We start from the raw sequence: 20,997 nt of genomic DNA on the forward strand, positions 1-20,997 counted from the left end.
TAGTCTCTTCTTGCACACTTTTCTAATAAGCTCAGTTGAGTGGACTGTAAGAGCTAATGAGGTATAAACTGAAAACAACAGAAACATAATGAAAGCTAGTTTTCTTCACAAAACTTTCCTTCATGCAAGTAGATACGTTCTCCCACATAAAGACTACTGATCACAGCACTGATTCAATGTGGCAGATTAACATGGCTGAAATAAAATGTCCTAAACACTTGCAGAAATCATGGTCATTCCTCTCAGTTTGGGCACCTGCTGAACACACTAAATGCATGCTATAACTAAGCTATCAACTGGAAAGTATAAAGGCTTCTTTTACTAATGGGCTGAAACTTGACAAATATAACAAATTAATGAATCAGGAATACAAAAAAAAAAACAACAAAAACAGGTATTTCTAAGGTTGATCATTGGTTTTGACTGTTTTCGCCCGTATTCAAAAACAGGCAGTTTCCCAGAGTTGTAGTCCTTCATACTTACCTTCACTAGAGGTAATGTAACAGACAGTATTACCTGAGTACCAAGCAAAAATTTTTGTATAAGCATAAAGCATGCAATGACAATGCAGGAATAGATCTGCACTTGTACACTCCATGTCTTTAAAATCTTAAGTAGTGTCAATATCACTGTCAAATAAAACTATAAGCAGTATCTTTGCTTCATTTAAAACCCACTTGTTTATAACATTCACTTTTGTCCCATTGGTCTGCAAGCAGGTAAAACAGTCTCAGCATCAGTTAGGAAATTCATCCTTTTTCTGTACTCTTAGACACAGTTTCAACTACTGTTAATGAACATGATTTATACCATATTTGCTTTTTACTCAAACACAGCTGTTAAACAAGATGGTTTTTCCCCTAGTTAATGTCTAAACTAGTTCTAAGAAAGTAGGATGTGATTAATTTGTATTTAACTCCCAATCCATATGAAAACTACGTAAGTTTTTAAAAAGAAATTTTTAAGAGAGTTAAAAACATTGTAGCATGTCCACTTTAAGACCCACACAAATGAACAAAGTCAATATTTGCCATCCGCTTACAGTGCAGACTTTCACAAGGGTAGATGCTATTTGTTGAATTCGATGGAATTTTAAAAAATAAAAAAGCCCCATAAGACCAGGCTAAAAAATTCTTTTGGATATCTGGTGCCACTCTACAGCCTCAGCAATTAACAACTAGCAAAATAAAGAAGAAAAGCTGTGGCCTGAGCAATAGGCTTTACTCCTTTAGCAGCTAGAACAATCTTTTTACAGCACTGGTGAATAACAGATACATAAAATAATTGATCAATTTAAGGACCATTAACATCTTCAGGAAAACCAGACTCCAAAACACATACTCTTCCCACTGCCTGAGAAGATGAACTGTAACAGAGCATTTATGCCTCATCCTTATACATACGATGCTTCAGTAGTGGTAGGGGGTTCTGGATTCTCACCAGGGCCTCTAATTGTTCAAGTGATAACAATAATTTTACCTGATAAAACATTAAAAAATGTGTATTATACAGATGATGAAGCAACATATCTCATGTGAAAAACTCACATTTATCTGTGAAGAGCAGCTACATTAATCAGCGTACAAGAAGTAACATTAGAAAAAGCTTATTTAATTAAGGACTTAGGTGACTGCACTGCAGAACTGCCTACAGAGATTTCATTTAGATGACTTTATAGTATTTTTTATTTTGCATTCAGCAATGTGCTAAAATGGGAAAAATAAACAACAGCAAAAAAGACAACTATATTATACTCTCACTGTAACAAAGCTTTGTAGAAAAATAGAAACTAAAATACCTGAAAATCAAGTACCCCACATCTCTAGAAAATTTATCAGCCAGCAAGACTTCTCATACTATCTCTGGCCTGAAATGTACTTGGGACAGTTTTAATTTCATTATTATAGGTATCACATCATGGAAAAACACAGTGTTGCCACATTACTCCTAGTATATTAATTTCTGCATAATGAAGTTTTGAAAAAAATCTATAAAAGTCTTGGTTTCAGTGACATCTATGTTAAACTAAATGCACATTTAAAAACAGGCCTGGTTAAGAACAGTGATGCTTTTAACCAAAGTGACAAGACGTTCAGAATTCAAATAATAAATGAAATTTTCTATTGTACTCACTGACACTCTCTAATATGTTTATTTTCTCTCAACAAACAGCAGGGAGAGTGGGAAAACTTTTCAACATGGAGAATCTGAATAACTCGGTCTCCAACTTTATAACAAGCAAAATTGAACTAACTGGTTTACACAAAAAGTAGTGTAGAAATTGCAACTCCATCTTTAAAAAAATATCCACCCTCCTCCACCACAAAAGTTACAATTTAGTTTAAATGTATGATTAATATTTGTTTGTAATTTATTATATTTCATTTCACCAATATAATTCATGCAGCTGTGACAGCTCAGAAAAACTACTTGGAAATGTCATGTTACAAAGAGCCTTGGTTACCTGGGTCATTTGTAAATTGGTGAATACCCAATTAATAGCTTTATAGCGCCTCTTCAGGGCTCCTCCTTATTCCTAGCCACTGCATTATCCTTAAATTTGGATGGAAATAGTGCAAAATAACAAAAGTAACAGGTGTAACTAATTTCCTATCCAGCTTGCCTAATGAGATCTCACTGATTCCAAGTTAGGTTACCAAATCAAAGATGTTTTATACATTTATTTTGCATATGCACATAAAAATCTAGTTGGCTGAATTTTTATTTATTTATAGTTTCAAGTTAGAATGAATCCCAGCAGTATTTCTGGAGAGATTCTGTGACAAAACACATACCACTGAATGCCCAGTAGCCTGCTGATTATCCATTACATAAGTCTATTTCAGCTTCCTGCTAAGTCTGAATCAGAGTAGGGACTATAAATCTTTGATTTCTCACACGAACTAAATTAACTATGGTTTACTGGGATAGCATGAAAACAGTTAAGCTTCAGGAACTGATACTGGGTGCATATTTGCTACTGCCAAGAAAGCAATTAAGCTCATTACACTGGGATCATGACAGCTACAGCAGATTTGTACCTGTCAGAGTGAGTTGGTAATTGCTTTCACTTATTGGCCCACATGGAGACCTGAAAGAAATTGTTAGGATACTTCTTGTTCAGAATGAGAGGAGGGGTTGATTTTGCCAGGGCACTGACTCCTATCTATGTTTGATGGGAAAGTCTTCATTTTTATGTATCCCATGTGTTGAACAAAAAAGACTCAAGTTGAAACAGGAACAGCCATGTCTGAAATATGTGATTGGGTCAGCCAAGTTGACGGAATATCATAAATAAATTCTAGAGCTACAGTAAAAGTTAATGACCAGATCTTACATGTTTGCATTCAGAAGTCAGTAATCAAATTTAGTCTACCTTTGCAAAACATGATCACCGAGTGAAGAAGCAGAAAAACAAAGTCAGCCAGTTGTAAGCTTCCCAAGCATTAAACTGCAATCATAACACAATGGAATCTAAGAATCCAGACATTATTGTAACAAAACAATAAAAGCTTCATTTAGTTTCTGGATCACAACAGTTCCTCTAACAACAGAGTGATGGAAGTCAGCGATACAAGGCTGCACATAAAGCTGTAAAGTTAAAGCACTTTTCATATATAAATACAGGAACTGAAGCAAGCTTCAAGGTAAAAAGGTTTTACTAAAACCCAAAGTCAACAAAAGTGCAGCCACAGCAAACAAGATCTTGCACACTGTAAGAAACCATGACTCAAGTAAAAGTCTTAAGCTGCAAGCAGGCTAGAATTTGAGCTCTTGACCAGACTGGGTCTTACTAAATCACTTGACATAGGTTAGTAAGAAAGACTACAGCATCAAACCCCTGTAACAGAGGGTACAGCTTTGGCTGTACTATTTATAAGCAAGCAAAACAAAGATAAGTTGTGAATAAACCAGCAAGAAAGATAAAAGGAGAACCCCCTACCCAATGACATCGACCACTTCGTGGAGCTCAGAGTCAATCAGCAAGACAAAGGAAATGGGCTCCCACAGTCTATCGCTGGCTATGATCCTCACCTGCTGCAGACCATTCTTATCCAGTGTGTACCTCAAAAGCTTTGGGAGGAAAAGAAGAAAAAAAAAAAAAGCAAAGAACAGAGAGAAGGAACACATGAAAAAATGTTTTTCAAATTGTCAAGAGTTTATACTGGGAAAGGCACCGGCTCCTTCAAGACTCTTTGAACATACTCAAAAAACAACAAAAAACAACAAAACCCCATCATGATTCAATTCTTGCTCTTATAACTGGAACAAAAACCTTTTAGACCAAACAACATGTAATAAAGTGATTGTAAAGCACAAACTGCTTTCAAAAAAAGGACATAACCTTCTTCTGTCATGCCAAACCCCAAATTACATAACAAAAGCAAAGTGAAAAACATTTGGTGGTTGTTTTCTTACACACACACAAAGCTGCAGATGAAGTTGAGGACAGACAAAACACATTTTCATGCAAGATATTCTATTTGCACATCAGCCACTCCAGTGATACAGTGCTGAGGGTTAGGCAACAAGAACCACAAACAGCAGGACAAGGACAATTGAGCATTAAAAGTATAGAACTTGTGGAAGCAAAGCTAAAATTAATGGATTTGGCTTCACCTATTCTTCCATCTAATTAACTATTTCAGCTTAACAGTGAAGCAATAACAAATCAGCATTTCCTAAACACAACCAACAGAAAAAGTAAGAATAGCCCTAGATTCATAGATTATGCAGCTGCATCTTATTTCAAGCATTATCATTTCAACCACTGTATACTTCTCAAGAGAAATGTTAAGGCCTCAAATATTACTGAATATCTGTGTCTAAAGACACATGTGAGCAAAGCCAACAAGTTTCCTGAAGTTCAGAAGGCCTCTAAAAAGCATTTGCTATACTTGTAATTCAAGTAATATCAAATGCCTAACTATTTTCACACTGCGTGTGAAACACATGATCTTCTCTACCAATGGATACTACCTACAAGAAACATGATGCAAGATCATCTTCACAGATTACCATCTGAATAAGGTTATTCAGTCTGACAATAGCATGAAATACGTTCTCCTGACCCAAAGCCTTGAGAACATTGTCTGAACTCAGTATTATATTTGCACTGTATTTTCCCATTACATCTTGTACTAGAATACAGCAACATTCTGTTTGCAGGCTTATACACATCAAGGCTAAAGCATTTAGTGAGCAGAGTCTGTTCCCAATGCCTACAGAAAGAACACTGTAGCCCTGTTTTCAAGAAAGAAGAAGCTACTGGCTATCAATGTAGACTTGGTTCCTGATAAAGTCAGTAAGAACGGTTTTTCTGGAAGCCATCTCTAAACACACAAAGGGCAGGAAGATTACTGGGAACAGCAACCTGGATTTACAAGGTGCCAGTGACATCTGACAAACTCAAATGCTTTCTGTGAAAAGATGGAGTACCTGTGTGGACAAGGTTTAACCAGTTGGCATCACAAACCTTATCTATAGCAAGGTTTCCCACCAAGCTGGACAGAAAAAATCTAAGTGGGCATCAATTGCTACTCATATCCCCATAGGCTAATATCAGGGCCAATACTAGCTGATAAATTTAAAAGCCAAGAGAACTCAAGTTCAACAGATACAAAGAAAAAGTCCTTTTCTTGGGATAAAATAATACCCTGCAATGCTGGGATGGCTGGCAAACACTGGAAAATTTAGCTAGGTATAATAACTTAAGAAGGGGGGGGAGGGAAGAAAGAAACAAGATAAAGGGCAAGAAAACATAAGCACAGTCAAACATGTAGACTAAGTTTCCAAAGAGGTTGTGAAGATATTCCAAGTTAACTGAGCAAACCTCAGCACCATGAGATAACTGCACCTCCTTCACTTAAGGAGATCCAACCACATATCCTCCAGAGGTAGACAAGTCAATGAATATAGGAAAAAACAGTCAATAAATATAAGAAGCATCCCAGAAATTCTACAAAGAAAGACTATTCTATCAGTAAAAGCCTACATTTCTAAATCAAGATAGCTTATGTTCCTGTTACAGTAATATGTTCCTGACTTGCAGTGATTTTTATTTATAGGCAATAGGAGAGGGGAAAACACTGATATGGCAACAATAATTTCTGCTATTTCATCACTGTGTTACAAGACTCAAGATGCATCAGTAAAAATAAAATGAGATTTGTTGTTTCTAATAAAAAAAAAACACAGATTTCATATACCCAACATATGATCATTGTCCATTATTAATGGTTTACAAGTCGATGATAACAAAATTGTCGAGAACTATGGAAAAACACTTTGTCAGTTTCTAAACAAGCATCAGAAAAAACATTATGTAATACATTGAAGTCTAATTGAATATTAGCAAATAAGCCAATATGCAATGGTGCATAATGTAGAACAGGTGGTACCGAGTCATAAGTAATAAGATTAGTATGAATGTATACAACTACACAAAAACAAAAAGGCAGCCATTAAAACAACATAGGAAGACAGTAGTGAAGATAGCCTTGCAAACAAAACATAGAAGTATAACAACACAGTTTAAGCCTTAAGTGAACTAAACATTATTTTTCCTTTTTTTTCCTAACGAAATTCCTGTTTAAGTGGCAACCACTGCAACTCATTGGCATGAAATAGTGACAAGGACTACATTCATTAAGATTAATCCCTCAGTCAAAGGAAGGGAAGCATTCACAGTTTACAAATAGTATTTTTGGTACAGGTAAGGTCATAAGGTTACAGCTGGAAAGAGATTACAGAACAATGTACAGAAAACAACTGCAAAGAAAATAGTTTAGGACTACTCAAGAAAACAAACTGAATAGCTGACTTTTGTAAAAAACTATACAGATAATTTAGAGACAAAGTTTCAGAGTACTTCTAGAATCTCTATGAACTTGAGCTGAAGGACAGATGTGTAATTATTGTTATCTTTTTCTAGGTCAGCAAGAACTCCAATAGTTAGTTGTCTTAAGGTCAGCGCTGTTCAAGAAACATGGTGTTCTCACTCTGTTGTCTGTCTATTAAGCTGAATGCCCTAACAGAAAACACCACTACTTGATATGTGCCTCTAGCTCTTCACTCTGATCAGTGGGTTACGAAAGTTAGAGCAAAAGCATTTTCATCTTAAAAGAACAAATAGAATTTGTACGCAGTTCTAAAAGATGTCAACAAAACAAAAGCCAAACATTCCAAGGTCACAATTTAAACATTGACTCCGTAGAGCTCTTAAAGAAATAATGAAAGAAGAACCATACAAATTCAGCACAGTGATTTTGCAAGTTTTATTTTAGTTATGATTTTCATGCTAACATTTCCTAATTCACTATGAACTTGGTGAGGTGCAAGCCTTGCCTGTTCTAGTTTGTTAGAAAAACAGCCATGCAAAATTTAGTTATACAATACCAGTATTACAACTGACGTTTCTCAAAAAGCTACTTACAGATGATCAATGTTTATAATCTCAATGCATAAGAAAGCATTTTCTTTACAGAATCCCTGCTTAACTGTCTTGCTATAAACACTGTATTATAGATCTGCCTAAAAAATTACAAGACTATCACAAACCCTTACATATAAATGGGGGCAAACAGCACACAAGGGTCTACAAGCATGTTCTTAATAGTAAAGCTAATAGCATAGGTAATAAATACACATATAAATGGTTCAATTGTGTTGCAGAGTTAATCTCCATTGTGAACAAGTTATAGCTTTAAGGAGAAAAAAAAAACAAACAAAAAAACCCAAAAAAACCCACCAAAAAACACAACACCAAAACATTAATTGTTTTCAGAATCAGCAATAAGCAAGAATGCAAAAACAAGAGAAACCCTATTGCAAAAAGGAAGATAGAAACAAAGTGTATTAGGGAGCAAATGTGCAGACAAATAATCAAGTTGCCTTTTGCCATAACTGCAACAGTAGGCACTCCTATCTGCTGAAATTGAGATAGGTTGTATCAGTTTTAAAAACTAACTTTGGATGTAACCAGATGAAAGCAAAAAAAGTAATCTAGCTTCCAGATACAACCAGAAAGGTCACAAGCAATGGGTGTACTATAGGGAATGTGGCAGGGGTATAAAGCGTCAAGTGAAAGTTCAAGATTATTTGAAATGATCAAGAATGATCAAATGATTAAATCAAGAATTTCATCCTAAAGCTTTTCTGACTCTGAAGATGCATGTCCAGATTAGCTAGCACTAGCGAATGACAGGAGACTTCTAAGGTCTAAAGCTTAAAACCTAGCTCCTAACTCAACACGCCAGAGAAGTGATGGAAGGGTTATAAGATCATCTTACACATGCACTAAATTGAAGTTTTTAGGAACTATGACTACACGACTTCTCAAAAATGGAGGTGAAGACTTATTTACAGAAATGTAGCAATACATGATGTGTAACATTCCTCCTTTCTCCCACACTTACCCAACTACCTGAACAGCATCATTAAGATATGGATCAACTACCATCTCGTTTGAAACGTTCCAATCTCCATCCGCAGCGATGATGCCAACGTTGCTTAGACCCAGTTTGTCTAAAGACTGCCGAAGTACCTTAGTAACAGATAACAACACTTAAAGCACAGCCTTTCATTAACCATGCAACACGAAAAATTAAGACTGAAGACAATTTTAGAACAGACAGCAAAAGCATTTCTTCAGAATAAGACAGGTAGGTGAAATCTTCTCAAAGATGAGCCATAACAACAAATCAGATAAAGTTACCAATAAGTGTTGTTAACACTGAACCATTTCTGGCCCCAGACTTTAAGGTACTAAGCACCTGACTGGAAGATAAGTGTTACCAGTTCATTTATAACAACACCTTGAAAGTCTATGCATATGTTTTATTTCACTGGTGGAAAAAGATAGAAGATGCACAGTTAGACAAAACCACTTCTGCAAATAAAGGAATTCTGCAGATAAAGTTCACTAGAAAATAAAATCTAAAGGAATTGAGACTTCTAAAGATGTTTTCCACAGTGTTTCCTAGCTGATGACTAGAATTAAAGCTATATTGTACTGTAAGTAGAAAAACTACTACTAAATTAACAGTGATGAATCCACTTGGGGTGAGGAGAAGCAGAGGATGGGACCACAAAGATTCCTGAACTAGGATTCAGAAAATACTGCCACAGAAATTATTATTTTATTTAGACACTTACTGACAAAGTACATTGCTTAAGTTTGTACAAGATCCATAGGAAGGAGGAATTTGACTAATTGAAACAGTACCCTGTAATAATTTACTTATTCATAGATGACTTTGATTTAACACTACTTACTGCACTAATAGATATGCCTGTGTTGTATGCTATATAAAGCATGCAGAAAAGTCTGCTAAAATGATTTTTAGGATCATGGAAACTCACTAAAGGAGAAAGAGTGTCAGCTTACTGCAAGGGGAAAGATAAATTGTTAGTTATTTCTGAATGGCATATTTCTAGACTGATTTGGATTCTTTTTAACTGCTCCACAAAAGAAATAATAGATAAGACCAAATATGATCTATGTGGTCTTCGAAAGAGAAAGGATGTGATTAGATCTCCAGAGTAGATAGAATTAGGACCAATGGACATTCAGCAAGACTTACATTAGACATACAGAAAGCTGCCTAATCATGGAGATAGTTCAGCAGAAGAGAATGACTAGAAACACTGCAGAACTTCCACATGAAAAGACAGGTACCAAGGACACAACATAGATACCCAAAACACACGTTCCACAATAACATACACAGAATGGTGTCATTCCAGCCACTCCATGCCCCCAGTATGAAGATACACTAACTCTAAAATTTAAGGAGTACACTGACAGTATTTAAAAATTGGAAGAATAAAATTCTTATTGAATAAGATCCTAAAGCAACAAAATCATCACTTCTGCTTAATTTTTCTTCTACTTTGTAAGAAACATAACTGGAGTCTTAGTGGATGAAGCAACTAAAATAAGTTCTTACAGTAAAACACTTAGCAAGATAACCAAGAACTCAAATATATGTATGCCATAAAGGAAGTTTGCTGTACAGATGCACACTCTGGTAAACAAGTCTGTCCTAAAATGGCTGACTGCAAATGGAATCATGTTAGATAAAGAGATGCCACATGGCACTGCAGTGTGCAAGAGAATGAATGATAAAACAGATGTTAAATAAAGCCATACAGCAGAGGAAGGCTGACACATTTCAGTAAATATTTTAGTGATTTTAAGATCAAACTTTAAAACTTCAGTTCTAGAAGCCAAAAGCTGTTCCAATTCAATGGTATTTAAGATGCTAACAAACAGAATGCCACACCTCCACTTGACAGTTTGTTCTCCACATTCATTCTCTGTACATCAGGAAGCCAAGGCAAATAGATTAGAAAGAAGCAACGGTGCAGAAGACTGAGCAGAAGAGAACCAGTTTCTTATGTGATCTAAAGAAAACTTATCTATTATTTAGTGAAATATGAGTATTCTATTTATGATAAGATCTGCTTTCTCTTTTATGATTCCTTTTACAAGAGAACATATAAACTAGTCTATGAATAAATCTAACTTGCAGTGTAATAAGTTTTCCAAACTATCTTGTATTGCCTTACTCGCTACAATTAAAATTATCCTTTAGGAAGCTACTAATATCTTCAGATTTCTCCACTGGCCCATTCCTGACTAGTGAACTACTTTTGTAGTACCCTACAGAAGTGATAATCTAGAAAAAAAAACACTTCAATGAAACTAGTTGTGTAATGAAGCACAGATAATGTAGAATTTGTTCTAAGTTGTGATAAGCCATGCAAACTAAACTGCTGTGGTAACAATGACCAAGTAAATCAGTTTAAAAATACACAGTTGATTAATACCTGTTAATAAGAAAAAAAAATGGATAAGGTGTTTCTCTTTCTATGTTATCAGGTATAATGCCAACAGTTTTCTGCTTCCTGACATGCCTCACCCAAAGCAGTTCATATGAGCTATGAAGAAACCTGCATACTAGGAAGGAAATTAAGTGTTTCATAGGAGAGCACTCTCACTTTTCAGGAGCAGGCAGAATTTTATATATGCCAGCCTCATGAAACACGTTTAACTTATGCCTAACTTTTCTTCCCCTGCTAATGAAACGTTATGTTTAATTGCTGTATAACTTTCTGTATTATGCTACTAAAACTAATCACTGAATGAAATAAGTATAGAAGTTGCCAGGACAAGTGACACAGCTGACCTTATGCAGTGTATACAAATTACTAACAGCTACTAACTGACTAATGTTAAGCAGAAGGGACCAATTTCTGTTGAGTTCTGTATTAATAAATAAATAAATAAATAAATAAAATAGCAGTTTCCTGCATACTCAGCTTAACTCTTTCTTTTAAGAAGAGGTGATGTAATTGCCTCTTAGACTCAAAGCAGCAACAAGGAAATGAATATAGCAGAACTTATGCTGAAGTGGAATCTTAAGTATAACACAACTGAAACAGAAGTGAGCTTTCAAAGAAGGGCACACAAGGAAGGAAGCAGTGACAGCTTAGTTTTACCTGAAGTGAAATACTGTCACTCTCCAACTCATTTAGAACAAGGTATCAACTTCTACATAGTTAAAATAAAGAGCATTTTCCTTACGGAAAAAGCAAATCAGAAAGTGTCATAACAACCTGGACTCGTATATCAATAATTAAATGTATTGCATCCACTGGAACTTCACAATTTTAAGGGTTTACCAAAGAAGCTATTTTCCACCTTCTAATAAGATTTAATTTGTATGATTCTACCGAGGCTTCCATTCAAATGTCCTGCATATTGAGCACACTTTGATTTACAAATTTCAGTAAAATATTTCAGATAAAAAAATTCTCAAGATCTGACCCTATCAGTATTTTATATGTGCAACCACCACATGAAAGAGTTCAGTAAGCAGTCACAGGATTAAGGTCTCTATTCTAGGGGAAGTCATACAAGTAAATCACATATAAATGATAACAAAGAAACTTCAGAGAAGGAAAACATACATACCTTGATATATTTGCTGTTAAATGCCCTTTCATTCCATATCTATAAAGAAAAAAGTAAAAGGCCATTTAGAGAAGTCAGAATGCATTGATATATCGTGTAATCTTATATATACTTAAACAAATCTTTCAGAATTGTTTCTGAACTCCGTGGTTTTTATTTGCTAAAGGAAATTGCTCTGATTGGTTTTATCAGCCCTCCACAAGAGAATTCTACATAAAAATTCAAACCAGATGCTTATTTAACGAATTTGTAGGCCTTTTTTGTCCGTAATCTTGCTGAAAAGAACACGAGTGCAGTGGGAGCTCTACAATGGTTAGCCTTGTTACGCATTACATATCATTAACAATGGGTCTACAGTTTAGTAGAAATCATGGAGAAAAACACTGTAACTTCAAAACACTGTCATAGAGAACATCAAGTAACAATACAGATACCAGACATTATCTAAACACTTAATAAGTAGAACTTACCTTCTACTCTGAAAGCAGAGCAAGGCAAGAACTAAAAAGTTGTGTCAGGCACATACCTTCCTCCCCACCACTTCCCTAAAGTTGCTACCCAGAGAGCAAGACTGACACTGACTAATACAGTCAGCAACACAAAGACATTCCAGAAAAGACATACATTATACATGCCTTCCCACATTACAGTAAAAAGATCAGACTTTCTTAGTAGGACTGGAACCATAACTTCAGAAGCTCAACCCAGGACCACTGAATTGACTGTCAGCTTCCCTGCAGTTAAACTATTCTGCATCAAAACACTTAGAAGTCCAAAATGAGTGTTTCAGTAAGCATAAGACTTATTTTGGACAAATCAAACATTTTCTTAAGCAGAAGGAAAGAAGAAAAGGTTGAATCCCAGTCAAATAATGAATTTGAAAAGTTTTCTCTCTCATCTCTAAAGAACATTTTCTCAGATATTCCCTCACTACTTCCACATAATGCCTCATAACACAATCCAGCAGTCACACTGTAGCACATGCACCCTAACTACTTTTCAGTAATGTAGGTAAAAATGAAAGTAGTGATAAAGGGCTGCCCTTCAGCAAAATAACAGCCATATTTTATGGCAAGCACTCACACTTGCTGTGCTTTTCAACCTTTAAGTCTTAACTAACATTTTTCGTTAGCTGCTTACCTCTAAAACCCAGGGACAACAAATGAAGCAGGAAATTGCACACTCAAGTTTCAAAATCCTTAAATTTTCTGGTAACTTTGTTCTAGAATTGGGAAGTCAGGAGCCTAGCCACTTTACACTGTTTCCGCATTAATGGGCAGTACTGTGTAAAGGAGTTATGCTAGGTAACACTCTTATTGCAACAAAATGTTATAACCAGAATTAGTTTTTTCATCTCTCCCTTCTCAGTATTCAGAGAAACAAGAAAAAAAAATCTTAGAAATGAAGACAAAATATTTTACTGACCCCAATATAATCAATATCCAGATCATGATACTGTTTAGCTCCTAATATCCAAGAAATAATATAGTAAACAGTGACATGTGGATAATCATAGGGCCAGTTTTCACCCTTCCCTATCCATGATGGAAATGTCCACGGTAATCCTGGAAGGAAAGAAAAAAAAGCAAATAATTACTAAACTGGGTGGTTTGCATTATTTAGTACAGTTTAAAAGCACGCTGCAATTTATTCTTCCTAAACCGAAGGAGCAGATAGCCCTTCAGATTCACATAGTTCCAGCAAAAATAATGAAACACAGCTTATTTTACTGTAGAATATGCTATAATATAAACTGGGATCAAACATTTGTAGCTTTTGTTTTATTCTTAAGCAAGAAACCCACCTTTATTAGAGAGCTACTGAATACATATAATCCTTCTATTGTGTAAACTCTAAGAGGTTCAAATCAGAAAGACTCTTGCAAAACCATTTTAAAGCATTATGGACAAAGGATCAACATTGAAATCCTAAAATCTCCTGAGTATGACTTCCAGAGCAAATGATGATTTACACATGACAGAGGAAGAAAGACTAGGACTATGCTAAATAGTCCTAGTCTTTCTAAAAGTCCTAAAAGCATTTCTGAGTCTCTGTAGTTATGGTAAATAAGAACAAGTTATTAGCCTAAGAAGATTCCCTCACATTTTCAGCTAATTCAGTACAAGACACCACAACTTATTAATTAAACGGCATTCTCTTCTCCCTTTGCTGGGGGCTTGATTTGAGGGAAGAGGAAGATATTAATAATCACAATTAGTCACAGATGGTAAGTTTGCTATTTGTCACAGTGCTTGACTAAGAGAACCTGACCAGCAAAACCAGTAGCAAGTCATATCTTGTGGATGGGTAGGAAAAACCTGCTTCCTGGGTGAGGGGTAAGGAGACTCATAAGCAGGTGGAGTAAAACAGTAAAACTGCCATGTTTATGGAATTTCACAGGTACTTAGAGTAACCTTTGCTCCACCTCTCCTTCATGATAAAAAAAAATTATATACACATGTACTTCATTTGAAAAGAGCTTTTAAATAGCACTGACTGAAATTTTGAGCAATACCAAATAACAAAAATCAGAGGACTTAATAGTTTTATAGATAAAACTGGAATAGTCCGTTAGACTACAGAGAAAGGAAGTGTGGTCATACAGAGAGCAGACTATATTCAAAAAGCAGAAAATGAATATAGGGAGATAAATTATGTAACCAAAATCGTAACAGTAGAAGAATAAACCTCAGTGACAACCTTTCAAGCTCCTGGAAATTAAGCTGTCAAAACACTGTAACAGTTAATTTTAAGAATTTTTCCAACTTTCACACCTGCACATTTGTTCCAAGTTTTTATTTGGATGGAATTTCTCATGCATCACTTATATTTCCTGATGTTTATGAGGAGTAAATCTGATTGACACTTGACTAAGAGCACTGTGGATAATCACACTATTTAAAAAAAAAAAAACAAGTTGCAAACCACACTTTTTCCCTTGTCTATGCTGCACTGTACATGGAAAATTACTCTTCAGAAAAAAAAATTATATTGTTACTTAACTACACAATCAAGTGATGCAGTGTATTTATTTTTAATTATGAGGTTTCTCTGCCCTGGAGACCGCAGAAGTCTGGCTTGCTATTACAGAGGTACCTGATTATTACTATAATAGTTCTGCAACCACTGCTACTACCACATGCAAAATGGAAACAATTGTACTGTACACTCCATGAAAGCACTATCAATAGTGCTTGCATTCAAAACCAAGGTCCATTTCATTGTCTCAAAAAGGTAAGAGATGAAGGCAAATAACTTAAGACATCAGCTGATTTTTAAATTTGTCAGGGAATATTGATAAGCCTGGCACATGGAAGAGCCCAACATTTAGCTCAGGACTAGTTGTGTTACAGTTTCACTAAAACATCTGCAAAAAACAGCAGTGAGAGGTAAGTGCTGATATTTGTGCTTTTACTTCAGAATTGAGTTCTATCATGATTGATCAAGAAAAATTATATAGTCTCAGGAAGTACATATATGCCACCTGGCATCACACTATAAAAAACAAATGATTTATGGCCAGATTCACTTTTGAAACACTTTTAGGAGACAGAGTGAAAAAAAAAAAAAAATGACATCCTCTCTTTCATGTGAAATACATCCTGTGAAGTATTTCATCAAAATCCAGGATTCTGTATTTGTATTGTCACATACACTGAGAGAATGGTGAGGTACTAGAGTAGGTTGCCCAGACAGGTTATGAATGCCTTGTCTCTGGATACGTTCAAGGCCAGGTTGGATGGAGCCCTGGGCAATCTGATCTAGTACTTAATCTAGTGGTTAGCAAACCTACTTGTGGCAGGGGGATAGGAAGTTGATGATCCCTGAGGTCCCTTCCAACCCAAGTCATTCTATGACACACAACCCACAATCAAAACAAGGAAGCAATAAAGTTGTCTTACAACTCAAATACATATACATACATACACATACAGCAAAGAAGACAGGAAGCACTCTCAAAGAGAATGAAGGTGATGTGTCCATAATAAGGTCATATGATTGAACTTAGGGCATGAAAATTTTACAGATTAATGCTTCCTTTAAATTTAATTTATTCCCTTGAATTTCTTATTCTGCTGATTATTCAGAAATTCAGCCTGCACGATAAATCATTTACACTCATCACTGTAAATAAGACTAAGCACTAATGTCACTTGATGCAAGCAAATCATGAGACAATGCCCAGAATGTTACACTACTATAGAAAAGCAAATACAATCTGTTGAAGTGAAGCATCACACAAGCATACCAAATACTAGAGATGCTATATCTTCTCTAGTGCAACATATATATAAATCCTAAGGCTTGTTATAATTTACCAATCAGTTTAATTTGGGGGTTCCTCTTTTTAGCTTCTTTCATCAGCCACCATTCATAACCTCGGAAGTAGTTCTCATCATTTTCATAGTGCATATGGGATGGCTCAGTGCCATCTAGGAAGGAAGCAGACAGTTAGTTTACAATTATCTTCTGTGTCATAAGCTGTTGCACACTATAAAGTTATCTGCATTGCTCACTGCCACAATGAGCAGTCAAGCACATAGCTGCAACACAGTTCACACATTCTTTGCTCTACATTTCAATGCAAAATGAGTAGTGGAAGGGAACATGCAAAACTGGCCACCCTTCATTCTTAGCATGTTAACTTAGCATAAATGCTTGTGTGTTTTTTTGGAGGAAGGACATATTTGTGGGTTTCTTTTTAGGGAGACTAAGCACTTTTTTTTGTATCAGAATGTGATCTGCTTTTGGGCATTTCCCATTCCCAGATACGGTAACGCTAATATATGCATTTATGATTATCTTGGTCTCAACAGCCACCAGGAAGTTTAGAGAACTATGATCAAAAGGAGGAAAAATAAAAATAAAAGAATCACAAACAATGATCAAACACCAGTGGAACGTAGCAGCTCACTAAAGTAAAAATGAAAACTGCTTCTGATCTTTGCATTTTCATATTTTTAAGTCCTACACAAGTTTCATGGGATTTTTTTTGCAGAAACAGCATTTGAGAAATGCTCTGCAGAGAACTCATTTTCTCTCAAGTACAACCTATTTACCATATTATATATCTCTATATCGAAGGTAAGAGGAAGAGAACACCATCTCTAAGACACAAGTATAAATTCCTTTTACAAGTCCACAGACATCATTTCTGATATTTCTGTGTAACTTCAGTAGAACAACAGAATATGCATCTCCATGTCTTAACTGAAGAGAAGCATGCAGGACATGTTACTTACATGATCACTGCAATGAGAAGCTAAACCCTGCATAATCTGTACCTGTTGATTGTCCATCACCTCCAATCTCTACTTTGAGAATGTGTAATGAAGCACCAAAATTTGGCTGAAAAAAAGGCAAAGAGAAATTAGACTAACCACAAGACAATCTTTACAAGGAATATTAAAGTATTTTTAATGTTACCATAAGCCAAGCTTAGCGCTTTCTTTCAAAAGAATAATCAAATGATTAAACCTACCACCCTCATAAATTCTTTGATACAAAGGCTTACACTGCTTACATGAAAGAGCAAATATATGTGTCAGAAATAACTTTTTCTGTAATTAGCAGGTTACAAGACAAGAAAAATTGCCATACTGAAAAACAAATTGCCACTTGGTCCAATTTTCCATTTTCACCATGCAAGTTGACCAACATTAAATACAAGAAGAAAATTAAGGCAAAGCCTCCTTCCATATGTGTCATAACAGCTTTAGGGGTTTTGGTGAAAGAAAACGCTAAAAAAAATGTCAAATACCGTGCTCTCACAACCGAAATTTCTTTTATCATATTCCTGCTGACTCCTTCAGAAAACTCATACTTGCAACACACAATTTAGGTCTTTCAAAGAACATGGATAACCTCCAAAGTTATACGTTATTCTTCATTATATCCTTTACCCAGTTTTAAGCTATGCAGTAAATTATTCCCCTCCAGCCATCTGGATTACAGTGCTTGAAAGTGACATGACATCCTCCTTCAGCAGAGTAATTTACAGTGACAAAAGCAAGACAAGCTGTTTCTGTTCAATGTAATAACCTACCTAAAGCAGTTTACAAATAGTAACATTCATATTCCTTCTAAAGTAAGAACACTTCTTATACTAGGCTGGAATAGATATTCTACTAATGTGATGCAGCCAGATCCACAAAATTGATAAGCTATCTGTACTTGAATCAGAACTGCCTAATGAACTTCCTACAATCATCAAACAGCAGAGCCCTCGTTAACCCAAAATGGATGATGAAAATACACTGAAATCAGGAATAAGAGAAATCCTAGCAATCTGAAGAAATAGGCTGAACTCCCTCCCCCCAATAAAACAACAAACACCAAAACATGCTGACTGTCAAGAACAGCAATATAAGGTTCTCATAAAAACCCCTTTAGTACAGCCAGCAGCTATCAGCTATACATTAGCAGCTGTCATACTCTGAAGGAAGGAGACTCCTTTCTTAGGTTTTAGAGTCTGCACACATGACAACACTTGCTGGTTTTATTCTTATCCCAGAAAAAGGAGCTTCCCAGCATTTCACAGAGGGATCAAAACTCTTAGAACCATCGAGTTGCTCAAGTTGGAAAAGACCTTAAAGATCATCAAGTCCAACTGCAACCTAACCAAACTACCCTAACTAACAACCCTCTGCTACATCATGTCTCTGAGCATGTCATCTTGTGAAGAGCTAGGAAGTCTATTCTTTACACAAGAAGAATAAAACAGGCTAAAACACTTATCCCATAAGAATGCATAAAAACTTATATATTAATAAAAATAAAACCATTAAGACTGAGAAAAAGCACTTAATACATATAAGTGTTGTATTCATAGATACTAATTGTAAAACAAATACATATTTTTTTTTAATCTGAGCTCTTCATAGAATACATTTGAATGAGTGGTTTACTACGCTATGAATTGGTGTGCAAACCAGGGTTTGCTCTAATAGGTTTAAGCTCTCTTAGGGCTCAACCATTTCACTCTTAGCTACTAAGCCACCTAAAACACATAGGCAGTAATACAACTTATTAATTTCACTATTCTTTTACAGGGCTCACGTGTCAAGTTGCAAAAACAGCTTTAAATAGATGCTTTACAAGATAGAGCTTGCCTAATCTCAATAAAACCTGAATATATTACAGGCACCCCAACATGTGACAGTAAGAAACTCTGCATGAAATCAGATATCAGAGCAGCAGTGACACAACCCTTACCTTGAATAGATAATCTAAGATCTGGGAGCGATACGGTTCTTGGTAGTTCACAAGGAGTCTAGAAGTGGCCTAAAACAGAAAATGAAAACACAAATACCTTAACATTCAAACATCCAAGTGCATCCCCATTTTTTTGGTCTGGGCAGTTCCATACAGCTAATAATCCTACAAAATTAATTTCAACATAAAGAACTCGCTAAACACAAAGTTCTTTTCTAACCCTCCACTTGCACAGTTCTGCTTTTGCAGACTGGAGGGGCCCTGCTCACCCCGTGACACTCTGCAAAGGGAGGGCAGGGACATGGGGAGATAGCACAGAGCTGCAAGCACAGCAGAGCTCAGTCCCAGCACTGCTCCCCTGCACTCTCCCTGCCTCAGCTCAGCGCACAGCGTCCTCAGAGCCTCCCCAGCATCCCCTCAGCCGCCGCTACACTAATAGCAGGTTTCCCCATCCCCAGTTGCGGCCGCCCCGAGGAGCCGATGTCACCCCAGTCCCGAGGAGCCCCGTGCCCGCCGGCCCCGCTCACCCCGCCGCCGCTGATCGCCCCGATCCCGTCGAACTCCCTGCCCAGCCCTGCGGCATCATCCAGCACGTAGACAGCGCTCGGGAGCCCCAAGCCCCATGTGGCGCCGAACAGGAGCCAAGCACAGAGCAGAGCCACAGGACGGAGAGCAAACCCCACACCCTCCATCCCGCCGGCCCCGCAGCGCTCTGCCGCCAGCCCCACCCCGGCCCTTCACAACCCGCATCTGCCCCCGCCCCGCCGCGCCACGTGACCACACAACCTGGCAATCACCTGAGGAGGGCGGGGCACGGCCGTTCTTCGCCGCCATTTTACTCCAGGGAAAGGCTTCTCGGCCCGTACTGCGCAGGCGCACGGCGGAGGCCGTAGTTGCCATTTTGAAAGAGGGCACAGAATGAGAGAATGAGCCGGGTTGGAAGGGACCTCAAGGATCATGTAGTTCCAACCCCCTGCCTGGCAGGGCCACCAAACATACACCTTTACTAGATCAGGTTGCCCAGGGCCCCGTCCAACCTGGTCTTGAACACCTCCAAGGGGACGGGCATCCACAACCTCACTGGGCAGCCGGTTCTTGTTATAAAATCCACGTCCTCCAACAGTTCCCCTGGAAGGGAAGTGGTGTTTCCCAGTCATCTCTCATTTCAGGCTGTTAATAGCTGTGACCAAACCCCTCGTGCTGTAGGTATGATAGGTACGACGTGGTGAAACAAAGACCTTTGATCTTCAAGGAGAGGCCGTGTCTGGGAGCGGCTCTGGGGTGCAGGGCTGTACACCAAAGACATTTGGCTGACCTCAGGGCTTTCATAGAATCATAGGATGGCTTAGGTACTAAGGGACCTTAGAGGTCAATGAGCTTCAGCCCTGTGCCATGGGAGACTGGTGATCAACCTGATTATATAGTATCAAAAGCAGTGCTTTCTGACTGTTGACATTCTGCAGATATCATATTTCACATGTTTTGGGAGAAACGAGGCACTGGGACATGCAGTGTCTGACATCATATAGGCAGTGTGTTAGAGCTGTAGAAAAGACCTGTTTTATGATGTTTCTATTCACAAAGAATGCTGCTGTTTCAGGGACTGCCCATCTTGTCCGTGTCATTGAGGAATTTCATGTCTCAGTGATGACATTTCCTGATTAACATTTCCTGTTTATTTCTTTTTAAATAACAATACCAAACACTCATGAAACATTTTGCGCTTTACAGCAATATTAAGCATCAACTAATGAACCGGCTCACGCCCAAATGAGCTATACAATGTCATTATTATATGCAGA

General features: G+C 37.0%; 1 protein-coding gene across 2 annotated transcripts in view; it reads right to left on the bottom strand.

Annotated features, from left to right (window-relative positions):
• Positions 1-19,944, bottom strand: part of GALC (galactosylceramidase) — a 35,539-nt gene extending 15,595 nt beyond the window's left edge. The window contains exons 1-7 of one of the 2 annotated variants that reach the window (XM_015865379.2): positions 19,723-19,944; positions 19,196-19,264; positions 17,266-17,329; positions 16,300-16,413; positions 13,406-13,545; positions 11,981-12,019; positions 3,944-4,074 (exon numbers count right to left, since the gene is read on the bottom strand). In XM_015865379.2, coding sequence (XP_015720865.1) covers positions 3,944-4,074; positions 11,981-12,019; positions 13,406-13,545; positions 16,300-16,413; positions 17,266-17,329; positions 19,196-19,264; positions 19,723-19,887 — 722 coding nt within the window. In that variant the 5' untranslated portion in view covers positions 19,888-19,944. Of the gene's footprint in view, positions 1-3,943; positions 4,075-8,417; positions 8,546-11,980; positions 12,020-13,405; positions 13,546-16,299; positions 16,414-17,265; positions 17,330-19,195; positions 19,265-19,722 lie in introns of both variants that reach the window. The other variant, XM_015865381.2, reaches the window with a different exon arrangement.
• Between the last annotated feature and the right edge of the window lie 1,053 nt (positions 19,945-20,997).

Source organism: Coturnix japonica, chromosome 5 (assembly GCF_001577835.2).
Source record: "Coturnix japonica isolate 7356 chromosome 5, Coturnix japonica 2.1, whole genome shotgun sequence".
Taxonomy (NCBI): Eukaryota; Metazoa; Chordata; class Aves; order Galliformes; family Phasianidae; genus Coturnix; species Coturnix japonica.